The sequence below is a fragment of the Balaenoptera ricei genome, chromosome 1 (assembly GCF_028023285.1).
Source record: "Balaenoptera ricei isolate mBalRic1 chromosome 1, mBalRic1.hap2, whole genome shotgun sequence".
Lineage (NCBI taxonomy): Eukaryota > Metazoa > Chordata > Mammalia > Artiodactyla > Balaenopteridae > Balaenoptera > Balaenoptera ricei.
The window spans coordinates 177,019,910-177,045,906 of record NC_082639.1 but is presented as its reverse complement, the minus strand read 5'-3'; the positions used below and the strand labels follow the sequence as shown (position 1 = coordinate 177,045,906).

Sequence of the window (25,997 nt, the reverse complement as noted above, 5' to 3'; positions counted from 1 at the left end):
ATGAATAATTTCAAAATACAGGTTTTTACAAATTTTATAGAGAGGCTTTTGAAATAATAGTTTTACTTCCCAAAACATAACACCCAGAACATTTTATTCATACTAGTAGGTTTTCATTTTCAAGTATTTTTGAACGTGATAGGTGGAGGATATAAACACAGAAGACCTGGATCCTACACCCAGGAACCTTATCATCTAGTGGAGAGATGAAACATGGAGGGGAATTACTGTCACAGAACAGAGACTATAAAAGGGCCATGAGAAAGGTATAATTATGCACCAGAAGCATTCAGTGCCTAGAGATGTAATTTGCATTTTGAGAGAGAAGGATTTCCAGGAGAAGGTAGCATTTTTATACGAGATGTAATGTTTGGGTAGGATTTGCACCTAGTAAGAGCTTAATAAATATTTGCTGAATATAATTAATACTGTTCAGCTTTGGCGGTCTGACATTTTTCTTTCCACTTCTGTTAATGGTAAATATTCTTTACTTCAATGCAGTGTATCAGCAGCAATCAATTTCACTTATTCTCGTCTTAGTTTTCCTGAGAGGTATTAACAAAAACATTTCTACATAGAAAATTCACCATTCAATGACAGTTATTGATATATCCTATAATTACAAAAAAATTCTTCCTGTGAGAATTTCATCATATGAATGATGCATGTATATTATTAAGACTCATAAATATTGAGTAATAAAGCTTCAAGTTCACATGTTCCCAGATGTTATTTTGGGGCTAGTAGATTAGCAATTTTTCAAGAACATAAGCAGTAATTAGAAATCTTTCATAATTTCTTTCAGAAACAGCACTTGATTTTAATTCTTTCATTTAAAAAAACTGGTAAGAAAAAAACTGCATCAGAACTCTTGACATTTTTATAGGTTGACAAAAAATTAAGTATAATTAAAATGAAATATTTGTTGCATAAATTAAATTGCAATTAATATGTTTTGTGCCACTGCTTGAAGGATAAGATGAAAATGGTGTTGTTAGCAGACTCCCTGCTGTGAGACTAATTTCTTGATTTTTATACCCCACATTATCATACAGATTCTCACAGTAAAAAAGTAAAGCAACAAGTAGAAAACATTGTTTGATGAAAATGGTATACAGGAGATAAACTGGCTTTTATGAAGGCAAGGCAATATTACTTTTTTATTTTAAGATCTGATTACTAGTTGATTTCAAGGGTAAGATTTGTACTTTCAAAGCCATTAAAATATGTAGAAAATTGCCCTTCATTTTAGTTAGCTATGCCTTTTAAATTATCCATCGTATTGTTTCAGGATGTTTGCTTTTTCCGGAGGTAATTAGGAAATGAACAACACATGTTATGCAGCGGTCTCCCCCTCCAGCTAACCAGGAAATAGTAATAAATTCCATCACAAAAACTTAGATGTGGACAATTTCAAGAAAAGTGGAGGAAAAATATATTCTGTTAGTACTTCTCTTGGAGGAGGATCACTTTTTTCTTACGGGGGTCCACCGTTAAAGAAAAAAGCACCACACCTTGACAAACATTGGTTATTCCTATCTTAAAAAAAAAATTCTCCAGCTGTCACTTACCCAGACAGTGTTATCAAGTATTATTTCTATGTGCATTTTTCCTGGCTAATTACTTTTTGACATTAGACCCCATTTGTGGTATCAATGAAAGAAATAGGTAATCATTATTAATAGTCTTCTTTATCTCTCCAAATGTCTCTCTTGGGCAGTGCTGCTCAAGGGATATAACTGCACGAATGGGAATTGGAAATTATGGGCTAGGCCCCATTTACTGTGACTCTTGCACACCTGATCCTGGGGCGCCGGGATGGTGTCCATTCACGTTGTATGACGACAACATTAGGATGTGACAGTGCTTGTTGAAGTGAGTTAGTGGAGCTCTGTTCATATACAAGGCCACGGCGCCCCTTTTGTGCTGTCTGCAGAGAAAAGGCAGTGCTTTTTTACTGCTCGATGCTTCCTACCTTCTGCACTAACAGGGTTCAGACCCTGGAAAAAATCCTCCAAAAGTCTTAGAGCAGGTAAAACTATCTTTTTAAGGTAGCTTAGCAGATTTTGGTTGCTTGAAGTGACACTAGTGTTGTAGTGAAAAACTTGGTGGTTGTAGTTGTGCTCTTCGTTTGCATGGTTACATTCTCACCTCCTTCGAGTTAGTGCTCAAGTGTCACCACAGAGCAGCCTTTCTGACCACCTGATTTGAATTGCAGGCACTGTCCCTAACGCCCTCACCCTTCTCTCCTACCCCGTCTTATTTTTCTTCACAGCACTTATCATTACCTGACTTTATTTGCTTGTTGTCTCTCGCCGCCCGCTAGAACTTTAAGTTTCATGGAGACAGGAGTTTTTGCCTGACTTAGGTATTGCTGTATCCTCACTGCTTGGAACAGCACTTGGTATAAGTAGGCACTGGATTAGTACTTTTTGAGGAACGAAGGAAGGAAGGAAAGAAGGGAGGGAGGGAGGGAAAAAGAAAGAAAGAGGAAGGAAGGAAGGAAGGAAGGAAAGGAAGGAAGAAAGAAAGGAAGGAAGAAAGGGAAAGAGAGAGAGGAGATGAGTGAGTGAGTGAATAAATGAATGTTTAAAACCAATTCTTTTTGAAAGAAATTAAACAAACATGATAATGCCTGGTGATAATATGAAAATCTAAGTTTAGTAGAGGGCTATGCGAATTCTGTTTATTAAAGCTTCATTTATGTGTGTGTGTGTGTGTGTATATATATATATATATTTATGCTATGGTAAATCTTTATGGACACTGAAATTTGAATATCATATAATTTTTTTTTCAGTTGACAATTTTTTTTTTAATTGGAGTATAATTGCTTTACAATGTTGTGTTAGTTTCCGCTGTACGATGAAGTGAATCAGCTATATGTATACGTATATCCCCTCCCTCCTGGACCTCCCTCCCAACCCATCCCCCCATCCCACCCGTCTAGGTTGTCACAGAGCACCAAGCTGAACTTCCTGTGCTTTATAGCATGTTCCCACTAGCTATCTATTTCATGCATGGTAGTGTATATATGTCAATCCTAATCTCCCAATTCGTCCCACCCTCCCCTAAAGCTTCATTTATATTTTTAGATTATGTTTAATCTCAGAGAAATTATACTGAAATGAAAACCATTTCTTATAAAACTAAAATTTCAGATTATAATCCATATATGGTTAATGTTCGTGGAGAGTTATTTACAACCCACCCCGTAAGGATAGTAAACAATATTTTGAATCCATTAGGTCATATTTTTATTCATGTTCTCATTCATTCATTTGTTTGTTCAGTGTCACTTGTGTTCTACGAGGCATGCTATTTGTAATATTCTGGTAGAATACGTAAGTTCATGCAGCAGTAAGTATGTCATGATGGAGCTTGGCTGTACTGAAGAGTTACAGTCTATTCTTGTACTTGCCATAGTTATGTTCTATGAAGTCACTGCAAACACGGAATCAGCAAATACTGAGCCATTGCTCCTAAGGGAAGTGCAAGGTTAGGTTCCTCTGAGCCTCTGGTCAACATTTTTGTCACCCAATCAATACATAACATTGTTTCATGTGTATTTCTGTTGAAAGACTCCTTATTTAATATATATTGTTGATTCATTAACATTGAAGTCCTGGCCAATAACACTATAACTTATGCTTGAATGAAGCTTATCTAATAAACGTATTTTCTCCTTAAGGCACACAGTAAACTTCTTGTGCTTAGGAACGCTAGGTAGCACTTCAGCAGTACGCTTGGGGTCTACTTTAAAAAGAGAAATCACCAACAAAAATGTGAAAAAGGTGCCACTAAATAAACACGAAAGGACACTTGTTTATAGTGTGAGAGCTGAAATGAGAAGACAGGCTTTGGCTGGGAGTGTGGGTGCTGGGTGACTCAAATCTTCACCTCTCTGCTCGTATCTCTGAATGACTGAAAGCACCGTGAGTATGCATTTTGGAGTTACAAATAAATTTTAGTGAGTAGGTGAATTTGCAAATAAGGAATCTGAATAATGTAGATAGATGGTAACAGTGTTCTTATAAAGAAGACATCATTGAACACATCCTTTATAGCCTATTTACTGATGAATCTAGGTATTACCATCCTTGCAAAATGGGGTCATAACAAGAAGACATATTTCTATTCAATCAAGATTTATTGAGCCCACCCATTCCTCATAGATCTCATACATAAATATGTTACTTACTTTTTCTCTACTATATTCTCTCCCCCTCTCCTGATTTCTCTATTTCGCCTCCAAATACACTTAGACTCAAGTTATTTAATTTACAGAGGGACCTTGGCATAACGTCTACCAGTTGGAAAAGGAAAGTTCTCAGAGTGTGGAGTGGACTTTGAGAGGACCCTCTTGATGATGGAGTCCAGGCCATACAGCTGCCATCTCCTTCTTTTGGTTTCTAGAGTGATGGGGTTGAAGGAGAGAGTAAGGATGTGCTATTCCAGAAGGCTCAAAATTTGAACAGGTTTATGGTTTCCCCAGGGCCAAGTCTATTTATTCATTCTTCAGTCATTCCTTCAGACAAATAATACTTTTGAAGTGCTTACTTTTTACCAGGCTAAACTCAGGATACAATGTGTCCTGTCTTTTAGCAGTTATCCCCCCTCTTGAGAGTTTCCTTAGAATACTTATTTACTTAGAGGCACTCAGTGTCTTTCCTACAAGAAACTCTTAGTATTTAAGAATGTCACAATTCTGGCTTCAGTTGTATTCCCCACTTAAGTGGTTCTCCTTAAGCCATTCTGATGTTATCTTGGAACATTTTTGCAGCATATTCTCCAGTATACTAACCAAGTACTAGCCCAAACTTTCCCTTTAGTGCCAGTGCCATATAGCATTCCCTCTACTTAAAATGGGTTGCCATTGTATGTGAAAGTCATGTTACTGGAACCTCTTACCCTGGTATCATTAGCTTTGTTATCAAACCAACTCACAGGCTACAGATGATTCTAACTACAACATTTGTCTCTTGTTGGGTGTTCCATTTCAGTGACTTTTATTTAGATAACATTCTTATTGTTTTTAGTTGAAATTAAACAGTTAAGGCCACATTTTATATGTACATCTATATTTCTGCATCTAGGTTTATTACTTCTTATATATCTTTGTATTTCTTTTACTATGGCCATAATCCATATACACCATAACACAATGGGCTGGTCAAACAAGAAACCCCATTATTCATCCTTCAGTTTACATGTTGGCCTGCCATTTCCAACTTGTGCATTTATAATCAAGACTATAAAGGTGGAAGAGGAGCACAAACTAAGAAAAAGATAAAACTATTAAGAAAAAGAAAGATATATAAATATGGAAAAAGAATTAATAGTAACTCAAATATAAAACTTTTGAATTTAGGTGTACCTACCTAAAAATAGGAATATGTATACTGAAGTCAAATATAAATGACCTTTGAATAAGCAACTATTTAGGATTATTTATCCACAACTATTTTTTTTTAAAGTAAAGGCTTTTTGAAGTTTCTTATTTGAAAATAGCTAACACTAAGTATTTGCTATATGCCAGACACTATTTTAATTGCTTTATAAGTATGAACTCATGTAATCCTTTTAACAACCCTGTGAATAGGGTGTCATTATTTTTATATCATTTTATCTCTTTTTTTTTTCCCCTCTTGGTACTTTTTTTTTTAACATATTTATTGGAGTATAATTGCTTTACAATGCTGCGTTATTTTCTTCTGTATAACAAAGTGAATCAGCTGTACGTATACATATATCCCCATAACCCATCACTCTTGCGTCTCCCTCCCACACTCCTTATCCCACCCCTCTAGGTAGTCACAAAAATCCGAGCTGATCTCCCTGTGCTATGCAGCTGCTTCCCACGAGCTATCTATTTTATATTTGGTGGTGTATATATGTCCATGCCAATCTCACTTCGTCCCAGCTTACACTTCCCCCTCCCCATGTCCTCACGTCCATTCTCTACGTCTGTGTCTTTATTTCTGTCCTGCCCCTAGGTTCTTCAGAACCATTTTTTTTTTTTAGATTCCATATATATGTGTTAGCATACGGTATTTGTTTTTCTCTTTCTGACTTACTTCACTTTGTATGACAGACTCTAGGTCCATCTTCCTCACTACAGATAACTCAATTTCGTTTCTTTTTATGGCTGAGTAATATTACATTGTATGTATGTGCCACGTCTTCTTTATCCATTCGTCTGTCGATGGACACTTAGGTTGCTTCCATGTCTTGGCTATTGTAAATAGAGCTGCAATGAACACTGTGGTACATGACTATTTTTGAACTATGGTTTTCTCAGGGTATATGCCCAGTAATGGGATTGCTGGGTCATATGGTAATTCTATTTTTAGTTTTTTAAAGAACCTCCATACTGTTCTCCATAGTGGCTGTATCAATTTACATTCCCACCAACAGTGCAAGAGGGTTCCCTTTTCTCCACACCCTCCCCAGCATTTATTGTTTATAGATTTTTTAATGATGGCCATTCTGACTGGTGTAAGGTGATACCTCACTGTACTTTTGATTTGCATTTCTCTAATGATCAGTGATGTTGAGCATCCTTTCAAGTGTTTGTTGGCAATCTGTATATCTTCTTTGCAGAAATGTCTATTTAGGTCTTCTGCCCATTTTTGGATTGGGTTCTTTGTTTTTTGATATTGAGCTGCATGAGCTGCTTGTATATTTTGGAGATTAATCCTTTGTCAGTTGCTTCATTTGAAAATATTTTCTCGCATTCTGAGGGTTGTCTTTTCATCTTGTTTATGGTTTCCTTTGCTGTGCAAAAGCTTTTAAGTTTCATTAGGTCCCATTTGTTTATTTTTGTTTTTATTTCCATTTCTCTAGGAAGTGGGTCAAAAAGGATCTTGCTGTGATTTATGTCATAGAGTGTTCTGCCTATGTTTTCCTCTAAGAGTTTTATAGTGTCTGGCCTTACATTTAGGTCTTTAATCCATTTTGAGTTTATTTTTGTGTATATTGTTAGGGAGTGTTCTAATTTCATTCTTTTACATGTAGCTGTCCAATTTTCCCAGCACCACTTATTGAAGAGACTGTCTTTTCTCTTTTCTCCATTGTATATCCTTGCCTCCTTTGTCATAGATTAGCAGACCATAGGTGCATGGGTTTATCTCTGGGCTTTCTATCCTGTTCCATTGATCTATATTTCTGTTTTTGTGCCAGTACCATACTGTCTTGATTACTGTAGCTTTGTAGTATAGGCTGAACTCCTGGAGCCTGATTCCTCCAGCTCTGTTTTTCTTTCTCCAGATTGCTTTGGCTATTCGGGGTCTTTTATGTTTCCATACAAATTGTGAAACTTTTTGTTCTAGTTCTGTGGAAAACTCCATTGGTAGTTTGATAGGGACTGCACTGAATCTGTAGATTGCTGTGGGTAGTATAGTCGTTTTCACAATATTGAGTTCTCCAATCCAAGAACGTGGTATATCTCTCCATCTGTTTGTATCATCTTTAATTTCTTTCATCTGTGGCTTATAGTTTAATGCATACAGGTCTTTTGTCTCCTTAGGTAAGTTTATTCCTAGGTATTTTATTCTTTTTGTTGCAGTGGTAAATGGGAGTGTTTCCTTAATTTCTCTTTCAGATTTTTCATCATTAGTGTATAGGAATGCAAGAGATTTCTGTACATTAATTTTGTATCCTGCTACTTTACTAAATTCATTGATTAGCTCTAATAGTTTTCTGGTAGCATCTTTAGGATTCTCTATGTATAGTGTCACGTCGTCTGCAAACAGTGACTTTACTTCTTTTACTTCTTCTTTTCGGATTTGGATTCCTTTTATTTCTTTTTCTTCTCTGATTGATATGGCTAAAACTCTCAAAACAATGTTGAGTAATAGCGGTGAGAGTGGGCAACCTAGTCTTGTTCCTGATCTTAGAGGAAATGGTTTTACTTTTTCACCACTGAGAAAGATGTTGTCTGTGGATGTATCATATATGGCCTTTATTATGTTGAGGTAAGGCCTTTATTATGTTGAGGTCCTGTGGTATGTTTTTGGATATCTGTGAATTTACTATGATTTTAAGCAGGCTCTCTGCTAATGGGTGGGGTTGTGTTCCTGTCATGCTAGTTGTTTGGCATGGGGTGTCTAGCCCTGGAGCTTGCTGGTCATTGAGCGGAGCTGGGTCTTAGCATGACGGAGATCTTTGGTAGAGCTCTCGCTGATTGATATTACGTGAGGCCAGGAGGTCTCTGGTGGTCCAATGTCCTGAACTCGGCTCCCCCACCTCAGAGGCTCAGGCCTGACACCCAGCTGGAGCACCAAGACCCTGTCAGCCACATGGCTCAGAAGAAAAGGAGAAAAAGAAAGAAAGAAAAAATAATAATAAAATAAATAAAGTCATTAAAGCAAAAATGTTTTTAATTATTAAATTAAAAAAAATTTTTAAAGTAATAAAAGAAAAGAGACGAGAGCAACCAAATCAATAAACAAATCCGCCAATGATAACAAGCGCTAAAATCTATACTAAGATAAACATAAAAATCAGAAACTAGTCAGTTGCAGACAGCAAACCCCAAGGCTACACTTGCTCCCAAAGTCCATCACCTCAATTTCGGGATGATTTGTTGTCTATTGAAGTATTCTGCAGATGCAGGGTACATCAAGTTGATTGTGGGGATTTAATCTGCCGCTTCTGAGGCTGCATGGAGAAATTTCCCTTTCTCTTCTTTGTTCACACAGCTCCTGGGGTTCAGCTTTGGATTTGGCCCTGTCTCTACATGTATGTCGCCCTCAGGTGTCTGTTCTTCTCTCAGACAGGACGGGGTTAAAGTAGCAGCTGATTAAGGGGTTCTGGCTCACCCAGGCCAGGGGGAGGGAGGGGTATGGAATGTGGGGCGAGCCTGCGGCAGCAGAGGCCAGCATGACATTACAACAGCCTGAGGCACACCCTGTGTTCTCCTGGGGAAGTTGTGCCTGGATCACGGGACCCTGGCAGTGGTGGGCTGCACAGGCTCCTGGGAGGGGAGGTGTGGATAGTGACCTGTGTCTGCACACAGGCTTCTTGGTGGCTGCAACAGCAGCCTTAGCGTTTCATGCCCTCTCTGGTGTGCGCGCTGAGAGCCACGGCTCGCGCCCATCTCTGGAGCTCGTTTAGGTGGTGCTCTGAATCCCCTCTCCTCGTGCCCCAGAAACAATGGTCTCTTGTCTCTTCGGCAGGTCCAGACTTTTTCCTGGACTCCCTCCTGGCCAGCTGTGGCACACTAGCCCCCTTCAGTCTGTGTTCACGCAGGCAACCCCAGTCCTCTCCCTGGGATCCGACCGAAGCCCGAGCCTCAGCTCCCAGCCCCCGCCCGCCCCGGTGGGTGAGCAGACAAGCCTCTCGGGCTGGTGAGTGCTTGTCGGCACCAATCCTCTGTGTGGGAATCTGTTCGCTTTGCCCTCTGCACCCCTGTTGCTGCGCTCTCCTCCGTGGCTCTGAAGCTTCCCTCCCCGCCCACCCCCCACCCCCACCAGTGAAGGGACTTCCTAGTGGGTAGAAACTATTCCTCCTTCACAGCTCCCTCCCAGAGGTGCAGATCCTGTCCCTATTCTTTTGTCTCTGTTTTTTCTATTTTCTTGTGCCCTACCCAGGTGCATGGGGGTTTTCTTGCCTTTTGGGAAGTCTGAGGTCTTCTGCCAGCGTTCAGTAGGTGTTCTGTAGGAGTTGTTCCATGGTAGATGTATTTTTGATGTATTTGTGAGGAGTAAGGCGATCTCCACTTCTTACTCCTCCACCATCTTGAAGGTCTCTCTCATCTCTGTCTTTCAAGTGAGGAAACAAGCACCCAGTCAGCTTGGCTCCAATGCAATCCTGCCTCAGAACAGAAGTCATAAAGTTTTCAAACCACCCTTGCAAATACCCTTAGTGAGACTCTGAGCATAATTTAATATACAAATGAACTTGGTTTCCTTTCTAGGTTCAGACTGACACTGCATTGTCAACTCAACGTCAACTAAAAGTTGTTTCTTCGGAAACATATACAAATAGTTTAATTGAAAGAATACATAGTAAATCCTAAATCTAGAGAAGAACACAAATAACAGAGAATGCTTTAGAATGTTTTCCTGAAAACTCATAGTGAACAGAAAGAAGAGAAAAACTCCTACAGCTCTTAGCCATTGCGTGTATGTTCTTTTGTCGAAACAGTGGAAATGATCTTTCCATCACAGAATTTTCTACATGCAATGAAAGCAAAGTTGGATCATGCAGGAATAATGCCAGGTGATCTTTTAAAACTGCCTATGAACTGTTGTTTATAGATTATGGAAAATCCCAAGCACCAGCCAAACTTAACTATGGTCTCATTCAGGAAATATTTTCCTGTATTTAATCAGCTTAGAGCTGATTATATAAAAAATATTTTAAGCTGAACAATATGTGCATAACCTTTCATTTCCATCTTGTCCTTCTAATCTTGGAGGATTTGTCCACTATAGTGTATCAGCTCCATCCTGCTTACCAACATTGAAGCTGGTCATGAGTATCTGATGAAAAGCCTTAAATAACTAGATAAACAGTGCAGCTGCCAACCTAAAGTAATCCTACACTTAGGGGGTGAGTGGCCTAGGAAATTTGCTCTTTGTCATTTTGACTTGGGTTTGAAAATGGACCTGGGCTGCCTTCCAGCTCAAAGAGCCATTCACTTCCAAAGAGTCCTAAATTGTCCCAAGGAGCTCATTTTGGCAGTGGATTATTTGTGTTTGGCTGGTCAAAAGCTAATAGCAAAAGCTGTCTGCTCTGGCACGCAAGGGCTATGGCAGCATTTAGAATTACATCCCCAGTGTTTTTTCTTGATGAGGTTATTTTTCAGAAAAGCTGTCCCCCACCCCCCCATTTCAAAAGTGACAATGTACAAGTGTCGTGCAGGTGGTTTTCTTGAGCTCATAAATAGCTTCCCATAACATGGTGGCCTGTTTTTTCCCATAACATGGTGGCCAAGGAATATTATGAACAAATGAGAACCAGCACCAGATTTTTTCCAAAACCAAAGCTGTCTTAATGGTGTGTTCACCTCTTCCTATACCAGAGGTAACAGTTATTGGTTGACTAGGGCCAAGTAAGAAAGTGGGCTTTTAAATAAAATAAGAGTGATAAAGGATTTGTGAAAGATTTTCTATCAGGGGATGTAGAGTATAGGTACTTGAAGAGTCAGTCCTTGCTTATCTACACAACTATAAATGCCTATTTTCTGACTCTTCCACTAGCCTGTGAGGGATCCTGGGAAGACACAGCTAAGTTTTGGTTACCATTAGTTGGAAGCTATCTAGCATAGTGCTGACACACTATAGATGCTCAAATGTTAGTGGAATGCACAGGTTAAAGTATAACACAGAATTAATTGTTGCTTCATTCATTATATTAGAGGAGGCCAAAACTAAGTACACAAGAAGATCCAAAGAAATGAGGGAAGAAAATATTATAATTTCTATTTATTTTTACTTCATTTGTATATCATTTAACATTATATTTTACTATCACCGTGTTACACATATAGAATTACAAGCAGATAACCAAAAATATATTGAGGATGCTTAAAATATTTTTACTGATGGGGGATACAATCAAGATCCTTTCAGTCCTGTTTCACTACATTATTGCATCATAATCAGTCTCTCATATGTGTCAATGGAATTTAATTTAACTTTTTTTTTTTTTAATGGGAATTATTTATTTATTTATATATTTATTGCAGTGTTGGGTCTTCGTTTCTGTGCGAGGGCTTTCTCTAGTTGCGGCAAGCGGGGACCACTTTTCATCGCGGTGCGCGGGCCTCTCACTATCGCGGCCTCTCTTGTTGCGGAGCACAGACTCCAGACGCGCAGGCTCAGCAATTGTGGCTCACGGGTCTAGTTGCTCCGCGGCATGTGGGTTCTTCCCAGACCAGGGCTCGAACCCGCGTCCCCTGCATTGGCAGGCAGATTCTCAACCACTGCGCCACCAGGGAAGCCCTAACTTAACTTTTAAAAGCACATGTTGGATAGACTATGAATAGATTTTTACCCTTGAAGGAAAGATGGAGGAGAAAGCTAGTGCTAAGATGTTTTATCCTGTTTAATCCTCACACCAACCCTGTAAGATATCTCCATTTTATAGGCAATGAAACAGAAAGAGTCAGGAAGTGCTTCCTGTACATCTGTTTTCTGGAATAAATTATACAGAATTGGTATCATTTCTTCCTTTTTTGGTATAATTCACCAGTGAAATCATCTGGGCCTGTTTTGGAAAGTTACTAACTACTTATTCAATTTTTAAAATAGTTATAGGCGTATTTAGATTATTTCTCCTTGTTTGAGTTTTGATCGATTGTGACTTCCAAGAAATTAGTCCATTTCACCTGTTACCAAATTTATGAACAGAGTTGTTCAAAAAATTCCTTTATTATCCTTTTAATGTCCATGGGATCAGTAGTGATGGTCCATCTTTCATTTCTGATATTTGTAATGTGTATCTTCTTTCTTTTTTCTTAGTCTGGTTAGGTGTTTATCAATTTTATTGATCTTTTCAAAGAACCAGCTTTTGGTTTTGTTGATTTTTTTTTTCTATTGATTTCCTGTTTTCAATTTCTACTCTGATTTTATTTTCTTTGGCATATTTTGGATTTAATCTGCTCTTTTTCTAGTTACCTAAATTGGAAGCTTAGATTAATGATTGTAGATCTTTCTTCTTTTCTACTATATGCATTCAATGCTATAAATTTCCCTGTAGGCACTGCTTTTGCTGCATCCCACAAATTTTGCCAAGTTGTGTTTTAGTTTTCATGTAGTTCAAAATTTTTTTTTTTTCTTGATGATTCTTCTTTGACTATGTATTATTTAGTAGGGTATTGTTTAATCTCCAAATATTTCAGGAATTTTAAACTATCTTTTTGTTATTACTTTTTAGTTTAATTCCATTGTGGTCTAAACACATACTTTGTATGATATCTACTCTTTTGAAGTCGTTAAGGTATACTTTATGGCTCAGAATGTGGTCTATCCTGGTGAATATTCCATGTGAGCTTGAGAAGAGTGTGTGGTTATTGTTGGATGAAGTAGTCTATAAATGTCAATTAGATCCAGTTGAGTGATAGTGCTGTTCAGTTCAATTGTATCCTTACTGACATTCTGCCTGCCAGATCTATCAGTTACTTACAAAGGGGTATTGAAGCCTCCAATTACAATAGTGAATTTGTTTACCTCTCCTTGCAGTTCTATTAGTTTTTACTTCTTGTGTTTTGGTGCTCTGTTGTTAGGTACATACACATTTAGGACAGTTATGTCTTCTTTGAGAACTGACTCCTTTATCATGTAATGCCCATCTTTATTCCAGATTATTTTCCTTACTCTGAAGTCTGTTTTGTCTGAAATTAATGTAGCTACTCCAACTTTCTTTTGCTTAATGTTAGATAGTATATCTTTCTCCATGCCTTTACTTTTAATCTGTATGTGCTTTTTGAGTAATCCAAGTCCACTTTCAAATAACACTATATTGTTTCATGGGTAGTTCAACTACCTTATAACAGATTATTCCCAACTCCTCCCTTCCATCCCTTATAATATTGCTGTCATTTATTTACCTTATCCATAAGCTATAATCACTGATTATATTGTTGTTATTATTATTTTGAACAAGACCGTTATCTGTAAGATCAATTAAGATCTTTACCTTCATTTATTTCTTCTCTAATGTTCCTCATTTCATGAAGAGCTGAGCTGAATTTCTACGTGTATCAGACAGAGAAAGACAAATGCTACATTGTATCATTTATATGCAGAATCTAAAAATAATACAAACAAATGTATATGCAAAACAGAAACAGACTTACAGATATAGAAAACAAACTACTGGTTACCAAAGGGGAGAGGGAAGGAGGGAGGGGCAAATTAGGGGTATGGGACTAAGAGTTACTAACCACTATGTATAAAATAGATAAACAACAAGGATATATTGTATAGCACAGGGAATTATAGCCATTATCTTATAATAACTTTTAATGGAGTATAGTCTGTAAAAATACTGAATCACTATGCTGTACACCTGAAACTAATATAATATTGCAAATCAACTATACTTCATTTTTTTTAAAGAGGAAAAAATTAGAAATAAATTTTTTTAAATATCCAAAATGATTTATTATAGTAAAATTTTAAAAAAGTAGTTAAAAATATCAAAAGTTTAAGATCATTTGCACAAAACAAACCTTTTCATTTACTCTTTTGAAACCTAGATTATTGTTATACATATATATTTATAAAACTTAAACCATCCATAGTTCTAGTCTTCAGGGTTCATCAAGTGCCGACATTAAAAAATCACTATCATGCTTCTCACATATGCCTAACTTCATACATTCAAGTTTAAGAGTAATATGAATTACTTACTATTGCAAAATGTTCCCGATATGTCATGCGCCACTCTTGCAAACATTATGTTGATTCCTGAGTACCCCTAGAATCACAATTACAAATAAAAAGAAAGCTAGAATATGGATTTCAGCACCACAAGAAAATAATACTTCATTATATAAAGTTCTATTGCATTCATGCTATCCAAAAGGAAGGATTTTATTCGAATTAATTTGTCTTTTATCTAAGCATTTTTTTTTCTAAGCATTTTTATCACACAAATTCTTTTCGTGCTTGAAAGCAGTGTCTGTTACAACCTCTTATCCTTCATGTCACTTGGGCTTTGTCACTTTTGTTTCATAAACACAAAGCAACAGATGTGGGGCTTTTCCCTGGGGCCTGAATAGGCTTGTTATTAAGCCCTGGGCTTATTCATAAAAGCAGATATTTAGGGTTGGGGCTCTGTTGTACCGGAGTGGAGAGCCAGATCCCTAGTGACAGAGGTTCCTGCATGTTCTTTAATACATTTATTTTCTGTGTGTTTGTAAGGTAGGAACCCTCTAAAGAGGTTGACCCTGGGCAGAGGTCCTTCCTTCCAGGGTTTTCTTAAGAAAAATAAAATTGTCCAAAATCATTTCCATTGAGGATAAGCCTGCTTTACAAAGGAGAAACATATGCTTTTATGTAGTCTGACCATTTATTTACAGTATCCACTGTTGATTTAGTACTTTACCTCTTTAACGACTTTGCCTGTTTCACATGCATGAAAAGCATTCGTTTCTATCCTCAATCAAATGCTGCTTCTTTGGTTACTCAACAATAAATGATTTGTCCTCTCTTCCTTCTGAACTTCTTCAGCATTTGTTTGAATCACTTCTGTGATACTTACCACAGGTGGCCTTCTATTATGATTATTTGGGTATAACACCTTTCCTTTTTCATTCATTTAGTCAACAAATATTATTTTGCACAAAACAAGGTACCTACCCATATGAAGCTTACCGTCTCATGTGGGACACAAAATAAATATATAGTATCAAAGAATGGTAATTGCTATGAAGAAAATAGAGCCGTTTAAAATGATAGAAAGTTTCAGGGGTACTATTTTATGTGCAGGTAGTGAGGGAGGGTCTCTTTGAACAGGGATGTGACGAAGAGAAGGAATGAACCATGGGAATAACTGGAGACAAAGCTGTCTAGGTGGAGGCATCTCTAAGTATAAAGACTGAGAGGCAGAGTGTTAAGTAAGCAGAGGTGTTGCTAGAGACGATTCAATGAGGGGAAATGTAGAAGAAAAATCGTGTCAGAAAAGGAGCCAAATGCACCATCATCAAGATCAAGGAGAAACATGTAGATTGTGAGCTCTGTGAAGACAGGTGGCTATGTCATTGTGTTGCTCAGAGCTTCTCCAGGCTGCCATCCACAGCTCGTAAAAACTATGTGTTTAAGAAAGTCTCCATATATCTGGCTTTCAACTGATAAATCTTACCTGCTAATTTTGTTTTATTTGAGGGCATGATGGGAAATTTGAAGTGCAGTTAAATGATATCCATCTAGCAATTTAATATAATTTAAATTATAACCAAAATAACATAAGAAATCAGCATGACCTCTCTGGTAATTGTTGATCTTTTTCCTCCTAGGATTTCCAAACTGTATTGCCATCATTTGATCTCTTCTCAAAGTATGGAAAATTGTATTCAAAAGCTGGACAAATTGTATAAAGGTATGCATTTTTGCTAAAAGGTACTTCAAAAAATGCTATAGTAAATAACATAAAAAATCAAATGAGATTGATTTAACTATCAAGCATTTTTAAAAAAACATGCTATAATAATATTTATACATAATACAACTCCATATATTTCTTTCATTCTAGTCTAATGGTTTTCAACATTCAAAAATCATGGATTTTGTATTTCAAATCTCTGCTCCAAAATGAACTCAAAGTAGAACTGAAAACTACCTGAAGTACCCTTTCTCTTTAAATTAATTAATACAGTAAATAAATAGTTTTACACAATATAATGAGAAAGTATTGATGGTGTCCAAAAGCTAAAATATTTCTCATTACTGTATAGATACAGTATAGTTTAAAATACTATATTCAATATGTGTGTTATTTAAAGTGTGAGGTGCCTTTAGTGGATTCCAAATAAATAGCATCTTGGGTCTCTGATGACCAAAGTTTACAGACTAGAGAAGAACAGAGATACCCACATAAAATTCAAGATCACAAAATTAACTCTCAATGAATGCTGTATTTAATTGCTAAGGTGTTTTAGAGTAGAGAAGTGATTACAATCAAAGGGAGACTAATAAGAAGTATTCTGACATCAGCCAAATTTAAAGGAGATATTGAATGAAGACAGAAAAGATCACTACAGTTGAAGGAAAAGAGGCAGGAATGAGAAATCAGGCTAGTTAATTCCCCAGGGTTCCTCCCACACCAAGAACCAGGGAAAGCTCTGGTCTGTTGGAAAGAACACAAAGTAGATGCAAGCAACTATGTTCCTTAGATTTAGTTAGTATTGCCTCTCCCACATTTATAACTTTGGATGCTCCAACTGGAAGTCAGTATGTTAAATGTAGATAGAAATGACCACCTTTTAACTCCTCCAAAGGAATATATGAGGGGAAATATGAAATACTCTGAATCAATGGAGAAACATACGTATAATGCTGAGTGGAATTACAGTTTCAAAGGTTTATAAAATAAGTACCATTACCCATTGGAGCATTTATCTAGTATTTGTGACTCACAGCATGAAGTAGTCTAAATAAAATTTTTCATATTTGTGTATGATTTCAGATTTTAATTCAAAGATACATCCTGTTCATAATGGCCAAAGGTTGACAATAACTTGAATACTCATTAGTATATGTTAAGTTAAATAAATGCTAAGACACATGAAATGCAATACTATGAAGACATTAAAAATGTTAACATAGATCTTTACCTATTAATTTGAAAAAATGCCTCCAATATATTTCTAAGAAAAGAAAGCTGGGTTCAAAGGAAACTATGTAGTCTGATTCCATTAAAAAACATGTATATATGTGCGTGTGCGTATGTGTGTGTGTACACACACATATGTATAATGTGTATGTATGTATAAAAAACACACTTGTATGTGCTTATTTATGTATTGCATATGTATGTATACATTCGTATAATGCAAAAATGTTACTGGTGGTTATCTCTACCACTAACGAGATTAGGGGTACATTTTGGGGGGATATTTCTTTATGGTCTCACTTTTTGAAATTTTTATCTAATCAGACAAAAGCAAATTGTTAAACAATAGGAACTACTTGCTCTTCTCTACCAATTACAAAAACATCTTGACTTTATTCAATTCAATCATAATAATTCGGAGACAATTATCTTTTTTTCTAAAAACATCTTGACTTTATTCAATTCAGTCATAATAATTCAGAGACAATTGTCTTTTTTTCCGAAGACAAAATAATGACTTGCTAAATTATTTATAAGAAAGACAAGGATGAGTAACAAATGTTTCACATTACTTTTCATTAAAAAGAGTGCACAATGCACAGATACAAATATGTGAGAGATGTTTTTAAAAAGTGTTTGCTAACTCTTCTCTTGGATGTTTAACTATTTTGTGAATTGAAAGTGTTATCAAAATGTCATCTCCTCCTCTTAGAAAGGAAATTAATATCTAGTGCTTAATTTTGGTAAGTGAAGGGTAGCAGCCTTAGCTGATGCTCTCCTATTAAGATTTAATTTCACCAAATACAACACAGTGCTTCTGCACTTTGTGAAGAAGGCCAAGACAGGAACACTTGCACCAAAGTGTTTAATAAAGATGCCGTGGTAATTTTTAGAGCTATCTATTTGATTGCTTCATCTTCAAGGTAGTTCATCACTTCGCTATAATTCACCCGACATTGCCTCGTACACCCACATTACACTTGCCCGTCAGTCCGATTAGAAATAGTGATACCTTTATCAGATTAATCTTTCTTTCCTTTAGCATGTCTGAGTTTAGGATAAGCAGAGCCCACACCTACCCATTTTGATTAATGCACTAAGACTTCAGCCACTGAAATTGCACAGCGTGAATTAGATTTTAAACACACACATATTTTAAAATCTACTCCCTGACTAGGATAATATGATTTCTTTTAATTTCTTTAATTTTTCTGTATAACTACTCATTTTTGTAACCTTTGATAGTTTCCCAAAGGCACCTTTGTTTAAATCAGTATATGCTATATCCCGTCAGCTTGCACTGCCGTCTTTTCAGCTCCATTCATCTTTCCAGACAGAAGAGTCTCTTTGAATATTAGAATGGAGAAAAATTAGCACCATAAGATGAAATCATTGGTTAGTCCAACATCAGTGTGAGTTTTCTTGCGTTATGCGCTTCTCACTTTTTTCACATTCTTCTTTGCAATGGGCTTTGGCCCAGGCTATCGTTCTGCTAAAAAGTGGTTCAGTTTTGAGGCCATATATGATTAGTTTTAATGGAATTATTTGTTATGCATGAAAAATAATGTACTTGCTTCCCCTTTTCATAGGAATTTGGCATAGGCATGACTCAAGTAGCCGAGAAAAAAAATAAAAATGAAAAATAAGTTTGGTTAGTACCTGAATTGGGAAAGGGGTGAAATTCCATTGTCTTTTTCCAGAGGAAATATGGTCTCAGCCGCTGTGTAAGGAAAAGGAAGATACATGAGGGGAGAGTAATAATCAGGCATAGAAGCTACATATGTGCCTGTTAGGGTTACATTTTTAATTCAACAAGAAAAATTACTACACCTTGTTATTCAGTTTGGCACTATGTGAATTTATAACCCTTTTCAGTTTAGTCATAGTGAATTGGCAAGAAACAAAACAGAAAGCAAAATATCTTTAGTATCTTCATCTTTTGACTAAAGATGATATAACAACCCACTTGCCTCTAGGAAGACATTCTGCTGTGTTCCCTTATGACTGAGGCAGGCTGGCTGAACACTCTGTGTGTCTAGTGGCACACACCAGCAATGTTGTTGACCAGGACCTGCAGCAGTGTAGACAGAGATCAGAGAAAAGGGTAATTCCAGCAGGGATAGAAATGAGTCAAATCAGGGGTGTAGCATCCTAGACTCTTAACTGAGCTTAACTCTAAGTGAGGAATATTTAGAGAATTTGAGAACTCATGTTACTGGGTTCTTTTTCTCCTTTCATTTTACTGTTTTGGTTTTAGAAAACGAGACAAAATGTAAACATGAGGTTATGGTGTGAAGTGTGTTGAATAGAAGACCCCACTGCCTGGAACCCTGGATTCTACTTTGATGGCTGCTGAATAACCTTGACACAAGTCTCTCAACATTTGAAGTATTTCCTATTCTCTCTCTCTCTCTCTCTCTCATTCTCTCTCCCTCCTCCCTTCTCTCTCTATCTCTCTCTCCTCCCCCTCCCCCCATCTGTCCAAAGAAGAAACTGGAACCATCCCTGGTTCATTAAAAACTCTACAGTTCTAAAAGGAAAATACAAATGAGGAGCCTACAGAAAATACACTTAAACCGTACTTATTATGATTCAATAAACTAATATTTTACAGCAGACTACTCATGAATTAATTACAGTGTGAAAAAATATATATATATATCTATATATATATGGTGTGTGTGTGTATGAACTGTGGGTCTTTTACCTCTGAGAACGTCTGTCACAGCCACGGCCACTGGTGACCAAAAGTGCCACAGATGGTTCCACTGAAGTGGCCATATTCTGACCCCGTCCTCCTAGTCACACCAGTGTTGGGAGCCCAAGCGAAGGGCAGCTAGCATGAAGAATGAGTGATGAATGGTTTGAAGAATGAATGGGGTAAAGTGGCATGGTATGAAAGCTCTGCTCTGAGGGAAACTGTGACTCATCAGACCAGTTCGAACACCCTCGGGATGTTGAACTTGAGACACAGAGACACAGACCCCGGTGAGTGTGGCAGCAGAAACATAGACACCCTCAGACGGAGAAGACATTTGCAGGTCTCTACTGCAAAGAGGTCATCTGCTTGCAGGGTCTATCCAGCTCATTGTATTCACTTAGTAAGTGGTTTCTGATTGAAAAACAAGTGTCTGACTGATTAGATTATGAAATTTTAGAGTATGCCTCCTAGCCCTTTGAATCTTTAATAACAATTCACAATCTATTAAGTGTTTTGAAGATGCTGGGTGAATATTTGTTAATTCTGACCTTAGCATGAACTTGTAAGACAATTACTGGAATTAGAAAGAGTCTGAACATTGCCCACTTCAAAGCTACATGACAAGTCAGTGATTCAGTCTGTAACCTTGCCCTTCTCATTATGATAGTCTAAGCTAGATTTTTTAAAACTCTTTGGTATAATGAGGTATTATGTGAGAGGTTATGATTTGTGAAGCTTTATATGAAAAGATTCATTTTTTAAAACATCTTTAATGCTATTTTTTAAAAAAACAGTTAACATTCATTTAGAGCATTCATTCAATAACATTCAATTTGGTGAATATGTTGGGAATTATAGTAAGTATAGGTTTGTAGAAAATTCAAATAAGTAATAAAGACTTTTTTAAAAAAATAAGACAACATTTATTGCAAGGAGGAATTTGCTGCCATTCGGGGATAGGAGAATAGAAATAGAATGGGAAAATATTATTGGGTGTTATACAAAATAACAGAAGAAAGTTATGAATTACTTTATCTTGTAAAGTGTAAGGAGGTGAGTGGAAGTAGCTAGATTTAGAGCAGATCAGGGTCCTTTGAAACGTTATGCGTTGCGTCTATACCAGATGACAAAATGGACAATTCAACTCTCAAACTTCATTGACTCTGGAAACAACTGATGAAAAACAAAAACAAAAACCCAAGATGATGTTTTTTCTGAGTGGGGAGTCTATAGCTCGGCCTCTTGTTATGACGGGTTCTTACTCTACTAAGCCAAGTTTCGCTCTTCCCCGATTATTTTTTTCTTCTTTTATAGGATGTATTACTTTATAGTAAGGGAATCAATAATTCCTGTTCTTTTCTAATAATAATCTTAGGAGACTGGAATCTTATTCTAATGCTACTGCTAGGACTCACAATATTTTGGGAATTCATTCTTTTAAAATAACTTTCAGCATTAGATTATGAGCTATTGCATAGTCTTAGTGCTCCAAAGTTACCTGTCCTGGAAATTCAGAAACAAAACTGTGAGTGACAGAAAATTGTGAATTGGCCTGCCCCAGTCTGCAAGGTTCACATGTAGTGACCAACCTTCCTCTCTCTCCCCCCTTTCTCTCTCTCTCATGTTTTATCACTACACCCAAGAAAAATAATTCCTGCTCTGGATATATTCTTGAGAACTGCAAAGTATTTCATGATTCAGAATGCCAGTTTTATCTTTCTCACTATTACCCAAACTCGTGCATGACTCAGGTGCTCTGTAGCCAATCCGTGTAATGTATTTGTTTTTCACCACCACACTCCCTGCTCCTCCCCCCACCCCGGCACACACATAAGTTCCTGATAACTATAGAGGGTATCCAGATGAGCCAAAAATGCCTTTGCATTGAGGAGAAAGAAGAATGAAATATGGACTCTTAGTAGAGAATAGAATGGGGAAAAGCAGTCTGTTGCTTCTTGAAAACTACTTAACTACATCAACTTATATACAATTTCTTTCCTACATTCCCAATATGAGCTAATTCTGTATGAATATTGACCATTAAAACATCAAGAGCACTGTGGAGGTTTAAAGGCATATACCTTGAGAGTATTCAGAACTGGACCCTCCAGTACTTCTGAAATCAAAATACTCATCAACTTTCGTGTAGTTAATCAAGTAATGCCTTTCTTTCCTGCTGGTCTCTAATTTCTTTGAGGGCAAATACTGTCTCTCTTGATAAATGCCCTCTATCCAACATCAGGCAGAACACCAAGCACCGAATAAAATACCTGTTGGATAAATATTGTTAAGAAAGTTCCAAAAATGTTTCAAGAAATAGAAGCTATAAAATAATAGATAGCTTCCTAAGAAAGTGCCTATAAAGACACCATCACTCATTTGAATGCACACATTATGGAGTGTTATTTTTTAACTAGTCCCATTAGTTTGTAGTTATGATATAGTTGATTTTGGATATAAGTTTAGATATACACTAAGTTGGCTGATCCTGAGATCAAGTTATGATCGATACTTGGTTTAAGTGTTTCTTCTGGGAAGTAATCTTTTTTATTTGTAAATTTTTTGGTAGTTCTCCTTATTTGTGGTAATATATTGTTGTGGCTGTGAAGTCAATATTGCATTCTTATCTCAGGGAAATTGTGAATTTTGTTACCAATTGTATCCCCTTTTTATTCTGGTCCCTCACATTCATGGCCGGCCTCTCATAGCTGTATGGTGTCCACTTTATGTGCTAATCTTGTCTTTAGTCTCATTTTATTTTTTCCTCCAACTCTTCTTTTAATTTTGCCCCGATTTTCTCTTCCATTTTATTTTCTTTTCCAGTGTAAAGCGGCTCAAAACCTTTTAGGAACAAAGTGAAAGCACAGTAAAAAATAAATCACAAATTTTTTTGTAGAGCTTATGTAAGATCATAGTGATGCCTGAAAAGCAGTAGCACTGCTGGATCAATAGAAGTCACTTGGTCCAAGTTCCAGTTTATAATAAACCACTACATAAAGAATCAGAATAAAATTGTATTGCAAAATGAGTGAGTAAATGAATGAAGAGCACAGGAGAATGTTGTTTAGTTTGGTCTGTATTCCATGAGTTAAACTCTGTTAGCTCCTGTCTTTAAGTTCATCTAAAACTACAACTCATCACATCTTTGTGTTGCATCTTCAACAATGAGCTTTCTAGCTCTTCTGTAGTAAATGAACTCTGCCCTCACTTAACGCTCTGAATGAAAGACTCTAAATGAGAGCAATGACATTAATTTGGATTGAGAACGTGACTGATTTTTGATGCGTCCTAGAAGGAGCCCGCAATGCCAAAACACTTTTCTGTTCTCCCATTTTATAATCTCAAACTTTTTCCTTTGAGAATGGAGTGAAATCCCAACTTGATCTGTGGTTTGTACTTTGCTTGCTCCTTTGGGGGTTCAGTGTCCCCAGCAGGCTCCGTCACAGAGCACAGTAGGATAATGCTAAGCACTCTTCCACTTGTAAATACTTCAACCTCTTAATGAGGAAATGACCTTGCAGCCGGTGCTAGCAGATACAGCCACTTATCAGTACATTGAGTTCAATGTATAGTTCTCAGCTGCTTATTCGTGATGTGGGATGCAGTTCATTTGCACACTGTGGCATTAAACAATCCTTGCCACAAAGTGACGTCAGTACATTAAGGAATCCTGATTTTAGGAAATGACAAAATTGCACATACTGGTAGGGATAAATCACTGATTCAAATAGAGAGGAAGCATACACTGTGTGTTTAACGCTAAGCTGAACAGTTACTTTGTTGCCTTGTAGGGGGAATTGTAAGACCATACGAATTGCAAGTAAAGCCCAAGCTCCTATGAGGATACCTAATAATGATTATTTAGTAGGCTTGAAGTGTTCCATAGTCAACGTGTTTTCCAGCTGGAAATTAGTCTGTGCTATTTAATGTATTTTCAAGGCATTCATACTTAATTCCAAAAACCTAATAGAAATTAGTTTTCATACCTCTTTTCATGTGAAAATAATCCAATTGAATGAAACATAAAAAATAGTTTTTAAAAAGTAGTCCTTCATTCATACTTAATATTGTAAATTAATAACATCACTGACTAGGAGAAAGGAATATGTACAACAAGATCATTTTGTGATTTTTGGAACCTGGATAGTTTACTCATTCTTTGCTCAACAAGGATTCAATACAGAATCTTTCATCTTTGAGCATTACTGTATTAAAAGTAATGTGACCAGAGAAATATTTTAGTAAATGGAAGATGAAATTACTTCCCTTAAAGAGTTAAGTCCAGTTGACATGAAGAATCTGAAGAGTAATTAAAAGCAAAACAAAGTTATTTAGTATAAGAATTTTTTTTAAAGTTTGTTTCATGCCTAAAAGGTAAGCAAATAGGATTAAAGTGAGATGGGAATAGTTAAGAAAAATTTCTTGGATGGGACAAATGTTAAGACCTAATAGTAATAAGGATCTTGAATTGACTGAATTGAAAATTTGAACAAGAGGGTTATCAGGCAAAGAAAATTACATAAGCAAAAGCATAGAAACAGAAATGATCAAGATGTATGCAAAAGGAAATTTTTAAAAATCTTAACTGGACAAATAGCAAAAGAAGATTAAAATAGTTTGATTTGAATTGAACTTAAAGAAGGGAGTTAACAATTTTTTTATTGAAGTATTGTTTGTATACAATATTACATAAGTTACAGCTGTACAGCCTAGCAATTCACAACTTTTAAAGATTATACTCCATTTATAGTTATTATAAAATATTGACTCTATTCCCTGTGCTGTACAATATATCCTTGTAGCATATTTATTTCATATATAGTAGTTTGTACCTCTTAATCCTCTGCCCCTATACTGCCCCTCCCCTCTTCCCTCTCCCCATTGGTAACCATTAGTTTGTTTTCTAGATCTGTGAATCTATCTCTTTTTTTGTTATATTCACTAATTTGTTGTATTTTTTTAGATCCCACATATAAGTGATGTCATATAATATTTGTCTTTCTCCTATTTGAGCAGTTCTGATTTTTTAAACACCGCAGGACCAAGAAACCAAGCATAAAATGGCAGCTAAAAGACTGAGAGGTGAAGTTGACCTTGTACAGTCTCCTGGGGCTAGAAAGATATAAATTGGAGTTCAGGTCTATGTAGGAAGCCAGGGCTTGAGAATGATCAAGATCCAAGAGAATTAAGAGTGAAAAGAAATGAATCCAACATTCAAGACCTTTTTTTCTTGAGGCATTTGTGATTTGTGAAAAGCACTCTAAAAGCTGAGACACTAAGCAGAGCTTTTGATAGTCTCCAGATTATGTGAGAAAACAACATCCAGTTTCTTCCAAGGATGAGGATTCTTGGTAAATATATTTTCAGATGGAACATGGAAGTGCTATCCTAGTGCAAGAGTAGGCAAAAAAATACATTATCATCTGTATTAGTTTGCTCAGGTAGCCATAAGAGAATTCCACAGATTGGGTGGCTTCAACAACAGAAATTTATCTTCTCACAGTACTGGAGGCAGGAAGTTCAAGATCAAAGTGCCAGCATGGTTGGTTTCTGGTAAGGCATCTTTTCCTGGCTTGCAGATGACTGCTTTCTTGCTGTATCCTTACATGGCCTTTCCTCTGTGCATGTACTTCCTGATCTCTTCCTCTTCTTATAAGAACACCAGTCCTATTGGTTTAGGGCCCCATTTTTAAGACCTCATTTAAACTTAATTACCTCCTTAAAGGTTCTTTCTCTAAATACAGTCACATTTGAGATGGGAGATAGGGCTTCAGCATATGAATTGAAGGGGGTGGGAGACACATTTAGTCCATAACATCATCGCAAAGATGGAAACCTATCTATCTTCAACTTAATCACACAATAGGTTAAGGTGATTGGCACTTCCATTAACTGTTGTCCAGAAGCCAAAGTAAATTTTTTGAAAGAGCATCTTGAGCCATTACATGTTTCATAAACAATGAATATATGCAATGAAAAACAAAAGAACAAGATAAAACCTAGGGAGGGG

At 36.7% G+C, this 25,997-nt stretch overlaps 1 protein-coding gene across 4 annotated transcripts in view; it reads left to right on the top strand.

Moving 5' to 3' along the window:
- SPATA17 (spermatogenesis associated 17) overlaps nucleotides 1-25,997 on the top strand; it is a 268,975-nt gene that overhangs the window by 169,256 nt on the left and 73,722 nt on the right. For 2 of the 4 annotated variants that reach the window (XM_059905716.1, XM_059905699.1), the window contains 2 exons: nucleotides 15,971-16,053; nucleotides 19,544-19,873. In XM_059905716.1, the coding sequence (XP_059761699.1) occupies nucleotides 15,971-16,051 (81 nt within the window). In that variant the 3' untranslated portion in view covers nucleotides 16,052-16,053; nucleotides 19,544-19,873. Of the gene's footprint in view, nucleotides 1-15,970; nucleotides 16,054-19,543; nucleotides 19,874-25,997 lie in introns of those variants that run through there. The other 2 variants (XR_009499172.1, XR_009499173.1) reach the window with 1 other exon arrangement.